Source organism: Lynx canadensis, chromosome B3, assembly GCF_007474595.2.
Source record: "Lynx canadensis isolate LIC74 chromosome B3, mLynCan4.pri.v2, whole genome shotgun sequence".
Lineage (NCBI taxonomy): Eukaryota > Metazoa > Chordata > Mammalia > Carnivora > Felidae > Lynx > Lynx canadensis.
This window is the reverse complement of record NC_044308.2, coordinates 68,014,161-68,032,137: the sequence shown is the minus strand read 5'-3', so window position 1 is coordinate 68,032,137 and position 17,977 is coordinate 68,014,161. Positions and strand designations below refer to the sequence as shown.

The following is a 17,977-nucleotide window of genomic DNA, read 5'->3' as shown; positions in this document are numbered from 1 at the left end:
ACTAAGTGACATCTAGCATGTGTTTTCGTACTTCCAAGCACAGGGAGTTCACCATCTTAAAGGCAGCTCATTGCATTGATGAATTACTCTCATTATTATCTTCCTTCTAGTGAGCCCCAAATCTTTTTTCCATTTTTCCCTTGAACACCTCAAAATAAAGCCATTATCATTTCTGCATGGCAACTCTTCCATTACTGAAAACAAAGCCCTTTCCAGGTCTTGTTTCTAGCTCTGGGGAAGAGGCTGGCATTTTCCATTGCATACCAACTTTCCCCCCACCTCTAACTGCCATGGCCTGAGGTGTCCTACTGAAATTATAAAAGTCTAGGTGGAAGAACTAAATTTCCTTTGGGATCACAAGAGATCCAATGATCTCCTTTCTACCTTCCTTCCTATGACAAGTGAGTCCCTGTTCATCCTACCCTGTAAACACTACCAGTTAAACACACACATACACACACACACACACACACACACACACACACACACACACAGAAGAGTTTCAATTTATTGGTTGCTCTTTGGGAAAGGTTATATAGAACATAATTGGGATCGAAATCAAATTCTAGTTTCAAATTCATAAAACTTTGCTTTAAACCAAATTAGTTTTTATGAGACCATCCAATCCCCTCTCCTCCTCAAACATAGCAAAGTAATTCAGTCATAGTCCATATAATCCTCTGTTGTTTTTAAAAGATTGAAGCACACACTATACATAATGCAGTTGATATTAAATATCTTGAGAATGACAAATCAATAGAACTACCTCCACTCTTAAGCACTGACTGGTCATTTATACATGTTCTGCACATACATTTTTCATTTTAGATCTTCTCCCTTAAAAGGACTTCTGAACTATTCATTATTATCAGCTATTTGCACACACACATCATAAGTCTTCCAAAATAACATTTAAAATCTTTCTTAATATTGCTTTAGAAATGTTAACCTTTAAGGAACATTCAATTAAAAAACAAAAACAAAAACACAAAAGCTCAGGTCCTGACTCTGTTGCACATGTTCAGATGTGTCAAGATTTTATTGTTTCCCTCTGACCTGATAAAAAAAAAAACTCTAACAACATACAATGTGTCAGTTTCATCTTTGCTTAACTCAGAGAAAAGTCAAATAAAGGAGAAAAAAAATGCTCGAAATCACAGTGACCAAAGGATTTGAATTAATAATTACATTAAATAACCATAACTTTTTGTTTAAGTATTCACATTCCACACAGTGGAAATTATCTTTTCCTCCAGATTTTTCACTTGTATTTGTAACTTTGAAGAATTACAATAACAAAAAAAAAAAAACAAAAAACAACTTACAGACTTGCAGGACGTGTGTTTCTCTCTTTTAATGCCAAGCACAAAGCGTACATCATAAAATTCATATTTGGTGTTTGGCATTATTTGAATAGGAAAGATTGAGATCACAAATATCTTGCCATAAAAAAATATTCTACTATAGTAATGAAAAAAACATATTTCTTCATCGGTGACTCCAATACAATATGTAACAGATATGGCACTTTCAATAAATGTTGGAAGACATACCATACTTTGCTAGTCTTAATATAGGCACAGTCAGAAAAGCAGACATCTCCCTCTTTGGCCAGCACTGTTTTTTTTTCAGGGTAGTTATGCTGCTGATTATCCCAGTGAAGTTAATTTTGAGGAAATTCTCTTTACTTAAGCCAAATCCGACTTACATGCAAGACCGTGGTACAAGCTACTAAAAGAAAATTGCTGCTGCCAACTTAAGTCATCTCTTTTTAACAAAATTGCATGCTTGTGGCAGAGTTAAAACAACCAGAGAAATTCAGTGTCTGCCGATTCTGAATGTCATTTTTCCTCTGTCGTGTGGTTTTTACATGTTCAGCTCCTTCCCCTTTCTTTTCCTCTCCCCCGCCCTCAAAATTCTGGCTTAGTATTTGTGTGCTTAATTAAATCCATTCTGTGCTTTATTGCTGGAGGATGTGGAAGATAGAAGGATTTAGGGCAGGGGCATACAGTGTATACAAAACGCACAGCCCGTGTGTTCGAACAAATTTGCCTGGTGTGGAATCATCAGTAGTGAGTTTAAAAGTTTCAAAATCAGACCCAATATTTTGAGCGTTCAAGATTAACTTCTGCCTCAAAGTATGGTTCCCACTTAGTTGTCAGATGGGAGAGTGCTGCACCAAAAAATAAAATAAAAATACAACAAGCCTAAAGTAGTGCAATGCTGGAGCTTCGCTGGGCAAATAAAATGCTAGTCAATGGTTCCCAAATTACACATGACTTGGCTAATGGGGATGAGATGGTACAAGGCAAAACAAGTGTTTGGGGGTGGGGATGGGTTTACATAGAAAACCTCAGGCTTGAATAGAACAGGTTAGCCAAATCCAAACCGTAGTTAAGGTCTACCCACTATCTAATGGTCTTTGGCCATTAGATAATCCCTACCCAGGTTTAATCAGAGGAGGGGTCTACTAGTATGTTCTGAATGGTTCCGATGTTAGACGAATCCCACCACCAGTAGAGACATGGCTAATGCACCACCCAAATGCTCTTTCTTAATTGGGGTTTCGCATTAGACCCCGAGAAAGCAAAGGAAGAAGAGGAGGACACATCCCTTCTATCTCCTCCCTGGCATTAAATTACTCCTTAGCCAGAGGCAGTCTCCTTTATTTCCTTCTTTTCCTCTGCTCTCCAGCTCAATCTCCTACCAATGGCTAAAACATAAAGACCCAAAATCTACCTCTAGCTAAAATGGAGCAGGCCCTAAACTCTCCCCTCTTACCTTGGTTCTTCACTGCCAGGTACACTTAGCAGAAGCAAAATCTTTAGAATACAGGGTTGTGGCTCTCAGAAGCATTATACAGAAATAATGGACTGGGAAAGAGGTGATTACCACCAAGCAAAAGGAAAGATACTAGGACCTTCTGCTTATGAGGCGTTTGTTTTCTTCCTATCCCTGCACTGGCGGGGGATGGGGGGGGGGGGGGGGGGGGGGGGGGCGCTGGTCTGAGCTCCATCTGCCGTCCACCTGAGAGGGGTGAAGGGGGAGGATTTGTCTTGGTTCAGCTCACTCGGTTCTGAAAATAGGAGTGGTCAATATTTATGTTTTAAGTTTGGTGTTGGGTTACAGCCAATTTCAGCAGATCATGGTGACGGCCACGGTCAATGAGGATTTGGCAATTCCATTTCTCCTCCGTTCACTTGGTTTCGGTTAAATAGCAGGGAAAGACTTGCTGAAGCCTGGGGTTGCCCTGTGTTCGGGGAGTGGCCTTTCAAGACCCTGCACATCTCCCTGAACTTTGCTGTGCCCAACTGGTCCTCCCCATCAAACCCTCCCTTCTCTCACTCCTATGTCCTTCTTGCCCATGCACACACCAGCCTCTCCGAGTCCGAAGAGTCTTCCCCAAATGAGAAACATTTGCATCTATGGTCAAGTGAGCTCATTTAGAGCCCTTAGCAGATAGGGGATTAGATTGAAACGGTCACTGAGAGCCTAAGAAGGGATGGGCTGTGGAAGGGAAGCATGCACAGGTGGAAACACCTTTGCCGAGTATAATGCAGCACTACAACAGGTCTCTTGCGGTCAGAGTAGCCTCTTCTGTTAACATTCATTCGGGAGGGGGAATTCTGGCCCCCAGGGAGGGAGGGCACATGTAATACACAGGCAGAACCAGACCACAGCCCTGCCCCTCTTCATGTGCCTTCCCTGGTGTGGGCCTTCTGGGCCATCCCCATGGAAACGGAAAGGCTTACACACTAGGAAGTGCCCTCCTCTGGTGTCTGCAAACACCCACAGACACCCATGCACACTCACGCACACTAACTACGCACTAGCAGGCTCCTGTAAGAAGGCAGCTGGTGGTTCTTCTTGCCTGTAGGTTTAAAGCCAAGTAAGAATCGGGTGGTTTTAGGTCTGGCTCTGGACCCGCCTGGGGCTGCATCCCGAGGACAGGCTGGGTGTGCCCAGCTTAATCCAGATCGATGGATATGCATCGACACTGCTTGACTCGAGTGACCCTCTTCTTCTTGGTGGGCGGCTGCAGTTCGGGGCAGTTGAGGGTGACCATCATGGTGGTGAATTTCTTGGGCTTGCAGAAAGAGCAGGACTGAAAGGAGCCCTCCTCCTTCCGGATGTGCCTGGGGATGTAGAAGGAGTTACACTGGCCATAGCAGAAGCGGTTGATGATGGTGCGGCTGTTGCAGCCCTCCTCGTGGATGGTCTGCTTCAGCGGCTGGGTTTTGCACCAGTCCCGCTTCAGGTATTTGCGCTCAGTCACATGCAGGGCCTCCTGGCTGGACTCCAGCACCTCCTCGCCGGGCATGGCGGTGCCTCGCCCTTGGCCGCGCCCCCGGTTCCTGGAGCCGGGCTGCTGGGGAGACTGAGTCTGCTCTGAGTCATTGTGCTGGGCCTTGTCTGGCGGGGGGATGGCACCCTGGGACCCCTTCTTTTTCCCTTCAGCGGTGGGCAGCAGGGTCCCCAACAGGAGAAGCAGGGCTCCCACAGTGTAGGCCGTGCGGCTCATGCTAGAGGAGGGAGGCACAGAGAGGGGAGACACAACAAACAGACAAGTCAGTTAGAAAATTATTAGCAGCTAACATTTTATCAGGCACTGGTTTTGTTTGTTTTTTGTTTTTTTTGTTGTTTTGTTTGTTTTGCTTTTGAGAGAGAGAGAGAGAGAGAGCGCGTGTGAGCAGGGGAGGGGCAGAGAGAGAGGGAGACACAGAATCCGAAGCAGGCTCCAGGCTCTGAGCTGATGGTACAGAGCCCGACGCAGGGCTCGAACCCACAAACTGTGAGATGGTGACCCGAGCCAAAGTCGGACACTGAACCGACTGAGCCACCCAGGCGCCCCTTTCAGGCACTTGTTAAACACTTTATGTAAAGTACTTCATTTCCTTTTCATAGTATCTCTGTGAATCAGGTACTGTTATTCTCATCACCCACCAGGCCACCAAGCCATGAAGTAGCTTGCCCCAGGTCACCAGTGAATATGCCAAGGTTTGAGCTCAGTCAGGGCCTGCCTCTTCATGGCATGTACTGCCACTGGAATTCCTTCCTGGTTGCTGACACCAGTCACATCTGACTTTGTATTATGGTCACTTAATTGTATTCGTTCTTGTACGATACCGAGTGAACTTTGCATCTCTTTGGGCAAACCAATTTTCTATTTTGTTTTATGGCAAGACCAATCAACCTCATTGCCCAGGTTTCCTCTGTCAGGAAAGGCTTCTAGTCTCTTCTCTTGGCCTAGCCTGAGCGCTTCCTGAGTTGCACCTTGTTCAATTGGTTAGAGACTTAGGAGATGTTCACTGATACCAGGCATTGCAAGGAGACCCATGAAGGAGACTGGAAAGCACCTGACAGAGGGAGAATAATTAACAGGAAGAATGCTGGACGAAAAGTCAAGACTGAGTTTCAGGTCAAAGTGCTAGGGCAACAACTTGCTGTCTAACTTTGAGAAAAATCACTTTACTTCTCCATAAATGACTTCATTTAAGCACAGGTACAAACACCTCATCTCCCCAGACAGGGTGGCTCACATCAAATTTGATATACAAGTAAAAGCAATTTGAGAACCAACCAAAGATATGGCAGTATTGCAGACAGAACAAATTACCTTATCAGAAAGTTCACATAACTCATAAGACCCCTTGAGCTCTCATTTATTCTCATTTTTAATCTGGCACAGATATTTATTGTATCATTCTCTATATCATGATATACACTTTTCTACTTTTAAATGGTGAAATAGGTCATTTATGTGTGTGTTTGTGTAAAATTTAGAATATAGAAAATGGGCACAAGGAAATAGGTCTGTGCAAATATTTACATTAATAAATGCCATACACATGTAGAATAAATGAATGATAGTGAATTTTTGTGGATGGACCTTAGACATGGGTCATAAAGGGTAATGAACAATGACAAAAAAAATTAAGTTGGGGAGGCAGAGGGAAAACAGACCAAAAAAACCCACAAAAAACAAAAAACGGGACAGGAAAGCAAGGATGGGGAGAGAAAAAAATGGAGTGAGGAATGTAAACCAGAGAAAGGAGAGCTATTCTAGAGGCAGAGTATTGAGAGCAGGTAGAACAGAGGAGGAAGGGGAGGAGCTGAAGCATATTTTTAAAGACAGTGCAAGCATCAGACTATTAAGATTCTCCTGATACGGTGCCTCTCAGAAACCTCAATGTGTAGACACTCATCCAGGGTGCTGTTAAATGCAGATTCTAACAAGCTTTGAGTAGTAAGGCCTATAGCACTCGTAGCTTTGGAACACAGAGTTATTAAAATGTGGAAGGATTTTCTTTTCAAAAAGTACAATTTCAAATTCACAGCCTCTCTCTCAGGTCATCATACCAAATCAGACCTGAACCTTGAGGCTTCCCCTTCCCCCTGCCCCTACGCCCACCATGATTCTGAACCTAAGGGCATAGCTGTGAAGTACCCATCTCCTTGCTCTATTCTGTATACTGGTGTTAACACATAATAACGCTAAATGCAATTTAATAGTAACCTTACACTCCCCAAGTAACCTTACAGTTACCCTAAGGAACTATACAAGTTGTATGATTAACTAAAGCAATTACCTTTCAAAGACAAAGACAGTGTGGAATCTATATTCTCTAAGCAATAGTCCCAAGACCATGCAACACCAAGGATAATGTCAAATTAACATAATTAAACATTAAATTTAAAATATCCTTAAATGGCATCATTTTCCCAACATTAACCTAATACTTTTGGGCAAGTTCAAATTTGGAACAGATAATGTGACATTTAGCTCCTGTTCTTCTGACTGTTGACTCCCTGGCTTTTGTCAGTTTATGTTACAACATCCCTGTTCTTTAAACAGAGCCTTTTTTTTTTTTTTGCCTCAACAACAACAAAAAATTAATTTCCTTGTTTTGTCTTTAAAAAAATCACTCATGAGAAAAGTCCAGTTATAAAACAGTGTTGATTTTCTCCAGAGACCAGGATAACTTGAGCCATGGCAAATATATTATGAATTTGAGAAGCTTTTACAAGTTTCTGCTATGTATTCAACTGGGGGTCAGGATCTAAACTAAAATTCAGTCTCTGCCCATTTCAAAGAGGAGCGCATGAGACAGTCCTCGGCCTACACCCATAGTCTCCCCTCATCCCTACTAAAAATGGCCCCCAGGACAATTCGGCCCTCCCAGGGCGAGACCCTCAGAGTCCAACATCACAGAGGCCAATCCAAACCTGGGAATGTACATTGTCTGCATATGACAGTTCATGTCATAAGGCTACCCCCCGCCCCCTGCCACACACACACACATCTGTCCAAAAAATGCAATTTCCTTTCTCCAGACCAACATAGCACTCTTTTTATACTCAACTTTTCCTTCCTCGCATTTTCACGTCTGTCATTAAATAAATACCTAGTCCAAGAGTCATGAGGCCTTATTCATCACCTTATTCTCAGTGCCTGGCACAGAGTAGGTGCTCTTTTGTTAAATGAATGCTTGTTATAGACCACACTGACTTACACAGTCTCTGTTCTTTTCATTTTAAAATGCCTTCCTTCACATGTGCCAGTGAGCAGCTGAGCCAAATACGACCTTCTTTATTTCTGACTTGCCGTATAGCAAACTCCCTCTAGCCTTAATATTTGTCTTCCTTTTTCTAGGAAAACTCCAGATACCCACTACTTTTTACCTGGTCCCGTGCAGAATGCTGTGGGTTTTATATTCTAACTGAAGCCACTGTACTCGCTATGGCAGAAACTGACAATGAAGTAAGAGGTAAATTCAAAATCAGTCAACTGTGGCTTTCGGTTTTAATTTGGACAGTCTTCCTGTTCCTTTGGGAGCGTGTGAACCCCATAAGCCAAAGCGGTCTAGAGTGGCAGGCCGTTTTTCTTGGTTTTGGGTTTTTTTTAAGAAAAGTAAATTTTTCTTAAAATAAGATTTATTACGTGTGGAAAATGTTATAGAATGGCTTTTCTTTCCTTTTTTTTTAAATCCTACTTTTTAAAAGATCTTTAGCACTTACTGTGAGGCTTTAGACTCTTTAAACCTGATAACTAGTTATTTGGAGAAAAGTAAAATCCAACTTCAGGAATTTCAATCAACACAGACCTCAGCTTCAGGAACAGCAGTGCCCTGAAGCAGTGCTCTGCATATTCCACATGAGTAAGAGTTAGAAGGATGAGAACTCTAATAGTACTAGGACCAGGGTTCTATCAAGTCATTGTGGCCGATCACCCCACGTCCCCCACGCACACACCCCAGACTGGTCATGATTATGCAGTGAAGGAAAAGGAACTGCTTTGTCTTGCAATCCCAATCGTATTACCACCAAATAATTTGCACTTTGTAAATATCACAGACATGGAGGAAATCAAGAAGATGTAAATTTCTTGAGGACAATTCTTTTCCACATCAATACCTAGCAAAGTGCCCCATTATCAAAAATCAATCCAAATGCTAATCAAGATTCAGTTTCCTAGGATCTACCACTCATGCCCAACTGTGAGCTGCAAACATTTTTGGCAATTTGCATTCATGAAATGACCCACTCACATCATTACAGTAAAGCTGCATCTTGTGGTACACAGTGCATCCCGACACCCACAAAGACCTCCCTTTATTCTCACTGCAGGCAGCATTCTTCTTTTTAAACCCTGCCTCCACTTCGCCTTAATGCATTTCTGCTTCTCCAACTAGTATTTTCATGATGAGCATTCTCCTACAACTGTTCTCCATCAGCAAGACCCACCCACCCTTACCTTTTTTTTTTTTTTTTTCCCATTACTACTGTCCTCCCCTCCAATCCATCTGTCCCAGAGCACATGATATTCTCAGAGCAGGTCTTCTCTAGCTGATGCTTTCCTTCAGGTTTCCCTTAGAGATCAAGGGAAAACATCTGCACGCAGGAGAAGCCATATCAACCACCTCTGTCCTGTGTAGGTCACGGTGATTTATTCCAATCTTCACAAGGCTCTAAGAACACAATCATCTAACTCTAGGGAATCAGAAATAAAAATGCTCTGTGTGACCTGTTTCCAATGGTCTGTGTCTTTAGGAAAGTTTAGGCCAACTTTTGGGCACTCTCCTTGCTGTGTTTCTCATTTTCACTAACCTACCTGCTTATAATCCATTAAATGGAGTCCTGAGTGGGAATTACACTGAGTTCACAATAGTCAGCAATCCAGATGTCTATGCCTGGACATCCGATCAATTCCTCCTGATGAATTCAGTTTTAGAAAAACATTCAACAGGCATGACATCAAATTATTCTCCCAGTAGGAGAAAATAATGAAAGTGACAGCAAATGCAGGCCAGATTTTAGAATAATGTCTTCCTTCTTCTCAGCACTAAATCTTTGAGAAGGGCAAAGGTTATTTTTAATTTGACCTTTAATTTTTAAAAAGACAGCTTTTAGAAGTTAAGTAGAGAATTTTGTAAGCATGCACTGGGTTGATTTTTTTTTTTTTCAGACAAGTGAAACCAAGAAGATAGGAGCTACTTGCTGGCAAATTAGTAGAACATAAAGGCTCATGTTGTATGTGTTGCAAGACCCTAACCACAACCTCTCTATTCAGAAGACCAGCCAAGCTAAGTCAGACTGTGGCCTACATTTCAGCGGACATGAGGGACACCACCAGGTAGTTAAGTATCTCAGAAACTCTCTGCTCATTGGAGGAATTTTTATTGAAGTGAATGCTTATATATAATTTTTGAGGTCAACATGAAACAAGTTAGAAAGTAATCAATGTTCACTGAGGAGCATTACTGAGAGACAGCCGGTTTATAGGTTTTTGATTGTGGTGCAAGATGTGCACTCGTTCCCGTGTGAGTGGGATTTGGGATTTAATTTCAGAACCACCTTGTAATATATCTGGTGCCATATAATGTTACTAACTTCCCCCAATATCATCATTACTAATAAGAGCTATCTATATTTTGAACCCTTAGTACACACGGCCTTGTGCTAAATTCTGACCGTATTTTAGAATTTCTTCTACATAGAAGATGCTCATAGTAGAGCACAAGGTGGATAATATTGTCTTCCTTTTATCAGTCAGGGAATCCAGAAGAGTTAGGAGTCTGTTCAGGGTCACACAGCTACTCAGTTGGAGACCCAGGGTTTGACACCAGTCCTACCTAAGCCCCCAAACATGTCTGTAACCACTGTTCTAGGGGCACTCTGCACAGTATTTAACAAGGGACAGATGGACTTGTTTCTAACACAAGTCAGTTTGAAGAATATTGTAAGTCAAATAATTATCTAGTTTGTATCTTCATGTTCACATGTGAAGGAAAAAACTTCTGTTGTCCCAGGAATTACTGTTGTGCTTTTCATTTCTAAGAGCATATGTTAAAACTGAAGAAAATTCCTTGCAGATGTAAGACATGTCTGGTAACACTTGCCTGATCGGTCCTTTCAGTTGGATGTCATAGCGACTTGCCCTACCCACCCCACCCCCACTTCTCTTAACATAAAAGGGCTGGGTTTTCCTATCTGTCCTTAACTTCTACTCTAGGACATGCTCCACAGCTTTGCTGTTGACAAGCATTTCTTGGTAAAGGGTTCTGTGGTGTAAAATTTCTTAGCCTTCTACCACTTGTAATACATAAATATTAAGACGGAGGGCTTCAGTTTAGAAGACAAGCAGGCAGCGCTCATTCAAAGATGTGGGGGACATAGTAGGTTCCTATCTTCTCTGTGTAACCATTCAGATAAAGACTGTGTTAGCCAAGTAGGATTTCCTATAGATCGTGGGTTACCAAAACATTTTCGTTCAAAATGGACTTTTAAGAAAATAGGAAACCTGTGAAATTACAAAGGTTACAAAAGACTTTAATTCCTACAATGACCTGAGGGCAAAACACACACACACACACACACACACACACACACACACACACACACACACACACCGTAACTACGTTCTAAAGAATGCTTCAATAATTCGTTAATACTAACAATTGAAGGGTGCAATTTATTCAGTGATAGCCATCAAATCACCTACTGTTGCAGACATGGGTGTACCAGGGAGGAGATGAGACTAGTTTCTTAAGAAAGATCTTAAGTTGCTTTGAAATGTTGCTTTGAAATGTTGCTTTGAAATGTTCATCTCTTCAAGTCTCTCAGCGCCCCCCCACCACCTCCAAAAAAAAAAAAAAAAAAAAGAAAAAAAAAGAAAAGAAAAAATTAGAGAAGAAAAGGAAGGGGTGTGGGGCTGGAAAGCCCAGGGGTGAAAGAAGACTCCTCACCCTGTGATTGGGGTTATCTTAACCTCTTCTCTGCTATTTATTTAACTTGTGTGTACAGCCAGAAGGAAGCCACTACTCTGGGGTCCCTGGACAGCTTAAATCCCCGTGACCCACTTAACACAATAGATTGTTTTAATCAACTCGTGTCCTGGCACCATCTCGCAGGGGAACATAAACAGACGCGCGCACCGCTCGGATCTGCTTTTTCCAGCAGGAGATCCAATTACCTGCCAGTGGTCGTCTCTCTGCCCTTGTAGCCTTTAAAGAGAGATTTTAACCCCTAACGTCTAAAAGAGCTGGGACTCAAAGTCGACAGAGGAGGAGAAGGCGACAGCCGGATTCTACCCTGGGACCCATTCAGGCCAGCTCTGGGAGCGCGGGAAAGGCTTCACTGCAAAAACTTGGTCACCTCCTGTCTGCCCCCTGCCTCGCCCAGGGACCGTGGCCAGGGCCCGCCGCGGGGAAACACCAGGCTGGGGCGCTCCCAAGGTGCAGCCGGGACCCGAAGACAATGCCAAGCCAGAGCGGTGGCGCTTCCGTTCTTCCCAAACCTTAAGTCTACAAACAGCTCTGGCCGGCGAGGTGACAGTACCTCTGCCCCTCCGCCCCGGGTCTTGCAAGGGAGTCAGCAAAACGGCGACAGGGAACGGGGAACACCTGGGCATCTGAGCCGCCAGTCCCGCATCGTCCGTGGCTAACGAGACGCAGCGGGGTGAGGCGGGGCACTCTACAACACAAATTAAGGGGAACGGGACCCTGTGGGTTAGTTCTGCCCGGCTGGCTCCTGGACGTTCGCGGTTCAGCCAAGGGGCGCGCAAGGCGCGGAGAAGCCTAGAAGAGGGCACCGAGCGCCCACGAGTGCGTGGCCAGCAAGTGGATGTGTGTGGTGTGTGCGGTATGAGCACCGCGGGCTCTCTGTACTCTGCGTCCCGGATCGCGCACGGCACTGAAGCTGACCCGTTACCCGACGCTCGGGTTTCCGCCGCGGCGGAACTTGGAGGAACTCTACCCTTGCCTGAGTCTCCATCTCACCTTGAGGATGTGCCCATGGACGCACAGCTGGATTCTTCGGATCCTCCAGCCCACCGCAGGCTCACTCCCGGCACTCGGACGGGAGCCTCCAGACGTCCCGAGCCCCAGCGCCCCGCCTCAGACACAGGGCACCCTCTTAGTGCGGCTCGCCCCATCGTCTGCGGCCAAGCCGCAGGTCCCCACCGCTCCCCACCACTCCCGCCCACTACCCCTCCGCTCCCGCGATGCGCCCACCCGGACTCCGCGCTTTCGAGGTGAGGGCACGGCTGGCAGGCGCACCAGGAGCGCGTTAGCGGGTCTCGGGGTGGTGGAAATGGGATGCGGGGCCGTAGCTCTCGCTGTTGTCGTCCTCCTTCCCAGCCTCACCCTGAGGACCTTGCAAGGTGAGGTCACGGCAGCCACGACTTTGGCAGGAAGGACCCCGGTTTTTCGGCATTATTCACCCTAGGTACCGGGGCCTCGGTCTGCGCGCACGGAGGGCTACCGCGCGTCTGCACCGAGTTGGACGCGGGAGTCTCTTGCAGAGGACCCCTCTGCACGCCTCCCCCCATACACACACATCTCACATACACAAACTCACACTCACACCCTGACGGGCACCTTAGCACTCACCTGTCAGTGCGGCGGGTCTTTCGGGCCTGCGCTCTCGACGCGGGGCGCGGTGTGCGGCCGCGGCCCGAGCCGCCCCGGCTTGGCGCGGGGTCAGCCGGACAGAGAGTAGGGCTCTCGCTGCACACTTGGTCGCCCGGTCCGCGGAAGGCGCACCGAGTGCGGGGCATCGCGCCGTCTCCCGTTTAAATGCCGGCGGCCGTGCGCGGCGCCCAGGGCCGCGCCTCTCCATTGGCCAGGCGCCGCCGCCGCCGCCGGACCCGCTATCCGCCCCCTTTCCCGGTACTGCCCCCGCCCCCCGCACCCCTCCTGCCTCCCCGCGGGGTCCCCTCTCCGCCTGCCTCGCCTCTTTGTCTGCTCCCCCCGCCCGGGCCGGCTGGGAGAGGTCACCCCAGGGAACCGCGCCTGGAATGCACAGCAAATCACATTTTCCGCTCCCGTTGGAGGGGGAAGCGCGGTAGGAAGTCCCCCCGGCTCCCGGCCCCTCAGTCCTCCTCCGACCCAGGCCTGGGCTTTTCCTCTCTCCAGTCCCGCTTCGCCTGCATCGGCCCCGCAACGCGCTCGGTCGCAGAGGCTGCCGCGGGAAGAGCAAGATCTCCGTGGGACCTCGACAGATTAGGCGATTCTTTCCCCGCGGCGGGAGCGGGACCGCAGGATGCTCTGGTTGAGCGGTCGCAGCGGCTCCGGCGCGGCTCGGCCCGAGGCCCCCAACTTCGAGGGCGCTGACCCCCGCGCCCCCGTTAACCCCGGCGGGCTCGCCGGCCGCCGGCAGGAGCCTGTGTCTCCAGCACGACACCCTCCTCTCCTCACCCGCCGCGGGTTCTTCCAGCTCAGATGCTGCCGGCCTCGGCCGAGAGTGTACAGAAGGGAGTAACGGAGGGGAGAATAAACCGAAAAGGACCCTCAGAAGTCAAGGTTTCCATTTCCAAGCCATCTTTAAAAGGGAGAGAACAATAGCTACGAGAGAGGAGGTTTTCTGTGGCCCGTTCAAGATGAATAAATCAGGAAAATAAAACGTCAGACGAGGAAATAAACTTCCCGGAGATTTAAGACAAAAACCTACGTTTGTGAAAAACCGATGTCACATTCCGTATTTATTACTGAGAACCCAAATGGATAGTGGCGAACACACTAAGCGCGTAAATATTTTTCGAAAGATGAGCGAACACTTTCATTTTTTCTTTTAGCTTGAAAATTGGTTCCTCAAAGAAGCTGTAAATTCTGTATGTCGAAGTTGCAGCCCGTGCAAAAATCAACCCGTCTGCAAGTTCTGCAGACCGGCTCCATCAGCCAGGTCAGAGGATGGCTTTGGGAAAGAAAAGAAAATAGTTACAGAAGAAAATTTGAAGGTGCCTGTAGACACTAAGACAAAATAAACAAAACAGTGAAACCCAGCAAAAGGTACTTATGAAACATGTGTGATTTAAGCCCTTGGCTAAGAAAACAAAACAAAACCCTAGAATAGCATGATTTTTATCTCTTTAGGCAGTCCCTTGTGGGGAGGGGGCAAGAAACATTGAACACCTACTAGATACTCTTACGAACTGGAAATCAGTTTTTCCAAGTACATGAAACAAGAAGGTGGTCTGCATTAAATCAATACCTGGAGAATCTTTACAGTCCCAAAGTTTTGTTTGTACAATTGCAGTTTCTACCCACACACTCAGTGCTGCACTTTAAATGTTGCCAATAATTTTTTGTTAAATCATCCCATGAGCCTTAGTTTGTAGCTGCTTGCGGATGAGAACATTCGGCGGGGCTTGAAGATTTATCCTGGTGGGGTGGGCTGTAGGAGACATAGGTGGTCAGGAATACACAAAATGCTCAGGCAATTAACAGTCTGGCCAAAGGCCACCACCAGTCTGTAGAGGCCAATTGTTCTCTCTGGGTGTAAACTATTCCCCCAAGGAAAAGAGAGCATATTTTACAAATGCATTAGCTCCTTCTAGTTTAAAATCAATGTTTCAGTCATTTTTTTTTTTCCAGTACTCCTATAAACTGCCCCAAATCAAAATACATAGGCAGAACTTACCTTCTGAATTGGAAGTCATTGTTCTGGAGCCCTGACCCTGCTTTTATACATCTCAATGTATCTCTGTGACTGTTTTCTATCTCTGTCTAGTAAATGCTGTTGATATCACTATGCCCCCTTCTCCAGAGGCTTCTCAGACCACAGTCTCTACAACAGAAACACTGCCTCCCTACCCCACTATTCCACATTAACTCCTCTCTCCCTGCCACTACAATGGAGGCTTCATGAGAGTGGGGACTTTTGTCTATAGTGGTCACTCTGATTATACCAAGCTCACAGAACACAAAGTGTCTAAGACAGACTTAGGATTTAACAAATAGTTGTGAGCTGGGGATGTTCAGCGCATGCCCACTAACTAGGATTAGCAACTGAGCAGAATGCTGAGGATATATAACCATCATGAATATAGTAAACATGGGCCTTCACCTCACAGAGTTTATAGTCAAGCGTATTTGTAAATATTTATACAGATATCCAAGCCTTTGGCCTCATATTTGTGTTTCCACAGCTCTCAACCAGTCATTGCAAACCATTATCCAATCAGGGGGCAGGCATAAGAGTAAAAACTCTTCAGACCTCTTTAACCATAATTACATAATTGAAACCTGTTCTTAGTAAGAGGGGGAAAAATTAGAAGGACTCCATTAATCAAAGTTAAAATTTTAAATCTGAGCTAAAAACAGTGTTCACCAAATAATAAATGTGACTTACAGAAACCGCTTTCAAATTACTGTGAGGCTGTTTTGAGAAGTCTAGATCCTGCTCAGGTACTGGTTTATTAAAGGAGAATCTATTACTCTTGTTTTCTCTTGTTGGATGTATAGCGTGTGTTTGTCTCCATCTAACTCCCAAGATGTTAAGAGGGGGTTACGCTTCAGATTTGGGGAAGAACCTCGAAGGCCTTTGTAGGAGAGCTTTTGCTCAAATCTCGATTTTCAACTAATTGCAGACACTATGTATGGCATCTTGCATTGGATTAAAGAAAACAAAAAGCCCTCACCCATTTGGAACTGACCTTGTATGCCCTTCCTACAGAAAAAAAAAAAAAAAATGTGATGATTAACTTGACAATGGTTAAAGAAAAGATGTTTGCAATGGTCACATAACAGCTAGATGATTCATATCCAGAATGGATTTCTCTTATAAGTTAATAAGAAAAAACTCTACAAATAACCCAGTAGGAGTTGGCAAAGCACATGACTGGGCACTTCACAAAAGAAGAAACTTAATTGCCCATAAACATGAAAAAGCACTAGATTATACTAGTAAATTGGGGAAATGCAAACAATAAGAAGATGACCTTGCTTAGCTAGCAGATTGGCAAAGATTTAAGTCTGCCAATAACCAGTGTTAAAAAAGGTATGGAGGGGTGCTTGGGTGGCTCAGTCGGTTAAGCGCTGCTCAGGTCATGATCTCAGGGTTCCTGGGTTGGAGCCCCGCATGGGGCTCTGGGCTGACAGCTCAGAGCCCAGAGCCTGCTTGGGTTTCTGTATCTCCCTCTCTCGCCGCCCCTCCCCACCCCCTGCTCACACTCTGTCTCTCTCTCTCTCTCTCAAAAGTAAATAAACATAAAAAAAGAAAAGAATAAGGTATGGAGAAGCAGCCACTTAAATGCACTGGCAATGAGAGTATAAATTGGTACAACCATCTCAGAGAGTAATTTGTCAACATGTGGTAAAGTGAAGCATGCCTCTAGCATACCACTCAGCCACTCTGTTTCTAGGTAAACACCTTACAAGAACTTGAATGCATTTATGAGGACTAGAATTGTGTGAGCACTTCTATCGCAGTATCATCTGTAACAATCTTCGCATCCATCAACAGAAGTAGGAGAAGGCATAATAAACTATTCTATTCATATAAAAAAATACTATACAGCCACTTAAAAGAATGGACTGGATTTCTATATTCCAAAACAGAGCTCAAAAACATAGTGATGTCTCAGGGGGAGGAAAGCAAGTTTCAAAATGCTATAAGCAGTTTGACACCCTATGTATATTTTATAATAAACACAAGACAATAGTATGAATTGTTCATGAAAACACATGTATTCATGGAACTGAACGAAGAGTGGATTGGAAACCAGACTTTGATGGTGCCTACCAGAGTGGAGTCAGAGAGGAGGGTGGATTGGCGATGGAAGGCACAAGAGATTCCAACTTTAAAATGTTTATAAATTTCATTCTAAAAAATCTTGAAACTAATATAACAAAATGTGTACAGTTTTCATTTCCGGGTGATGAGTACACAGATATTCGTCAGATTACTTTTTTTGCATTTTAGACATTTTTAAAATTTCCCCAAATTAAAAAGAATCCGCCTCTCTATTATGATTTCAAGAGTAATTTTTATCCTTATTTGGACACTGAAGATTTTTCCCTCCTTTGTGTCCTCTGTAACCAGCTCCAATCAAGGGAAGCGTGCTTTCAGAACCCATACAAGCCCTTACTGGTGTTTATATGTCTGCTGATCTGTCTCAGCTCAGGGTGGGTCCCAGGTTATTCACCTTGCTCTCTGAACATAAATGGTAAAACCTTGACCAGTTTCCTGTATCTGAACAATGCACATACATGTGAAAATTCTGAACAGTGCTGCCAAGTATAAGCACATGAAAGAATAAATAAATCATGCAGACCATTTTAATACAATCGAGACCTACTTCCATACAAGTATTTGTTGTCCACACTGCGTGTGCAGTGCAGTATAAAAAACACAAAAACATAAAAGTATGTTTTGGTCCTTCACATCAATATGGAGGCCGAGCAGAAAACTCACTGAACTTGGAAGCAGAAAAATCAGAATGAATTTCTGACTCCTCCTCCTAAGAACTGAGTGGCCCTAGGTTAGATATTTAAACCCTCTGAGCCTAACTAAATTCAATCATCTGTGTTATAGGAATGGTAATACCTAACTCTGGGTGGACGATGGAATTAAGTAAAATAAGATCCATGAAAGTGCCAGACACGTAACAGACGCTTAATAAAAAGGAGTGACTGCCTGGATACTAGAATGTAATTGGGGGCCAAAACAAAGACAATGAAAATGTAATATCAGCATG

General features: G+C 44.8%; 1 protein-coding gene across 1 annotated transcript; it reads right to left on the bottom strand.

Moving 5' to 3' along the window:
* Positions 1–490: 490 nt before the first annotated feature.
* GREM1 (gremlin 1, DAN family BMP antagonist) lies at positions 491–12,971 on the bottom strand. Its single transcript, XM_030318568.1, has 2 exons — positions 12,891–12,971; positions 491–4,523 (listed from the first exon to the last, which is right to left on the bottom strand). Exon 2 carries the CDS (start codon positions 4,520–4,522, stop codon positions 3,968–3,970), a length of 555 nt encoding a protein of 184 aa, XP_030174428.1. The 5' UTR covers position 4,523; positions 12,891–12,971; the 3' UTR covers positions 491–3,967.
* Positions 12,972–17,977: the final 5,006 nt, after the last annotated feature.

Bases quoted from the DNA above. Each gene is read 5' to 3' on its own strand.
- GREM1 (XM_030318568.1), bottom strand. From the start codon at position 4,522: ATGAGCCGCACGGCCTACACTGTGGGAGCCCTGCTTCTCCTGTTGGGG.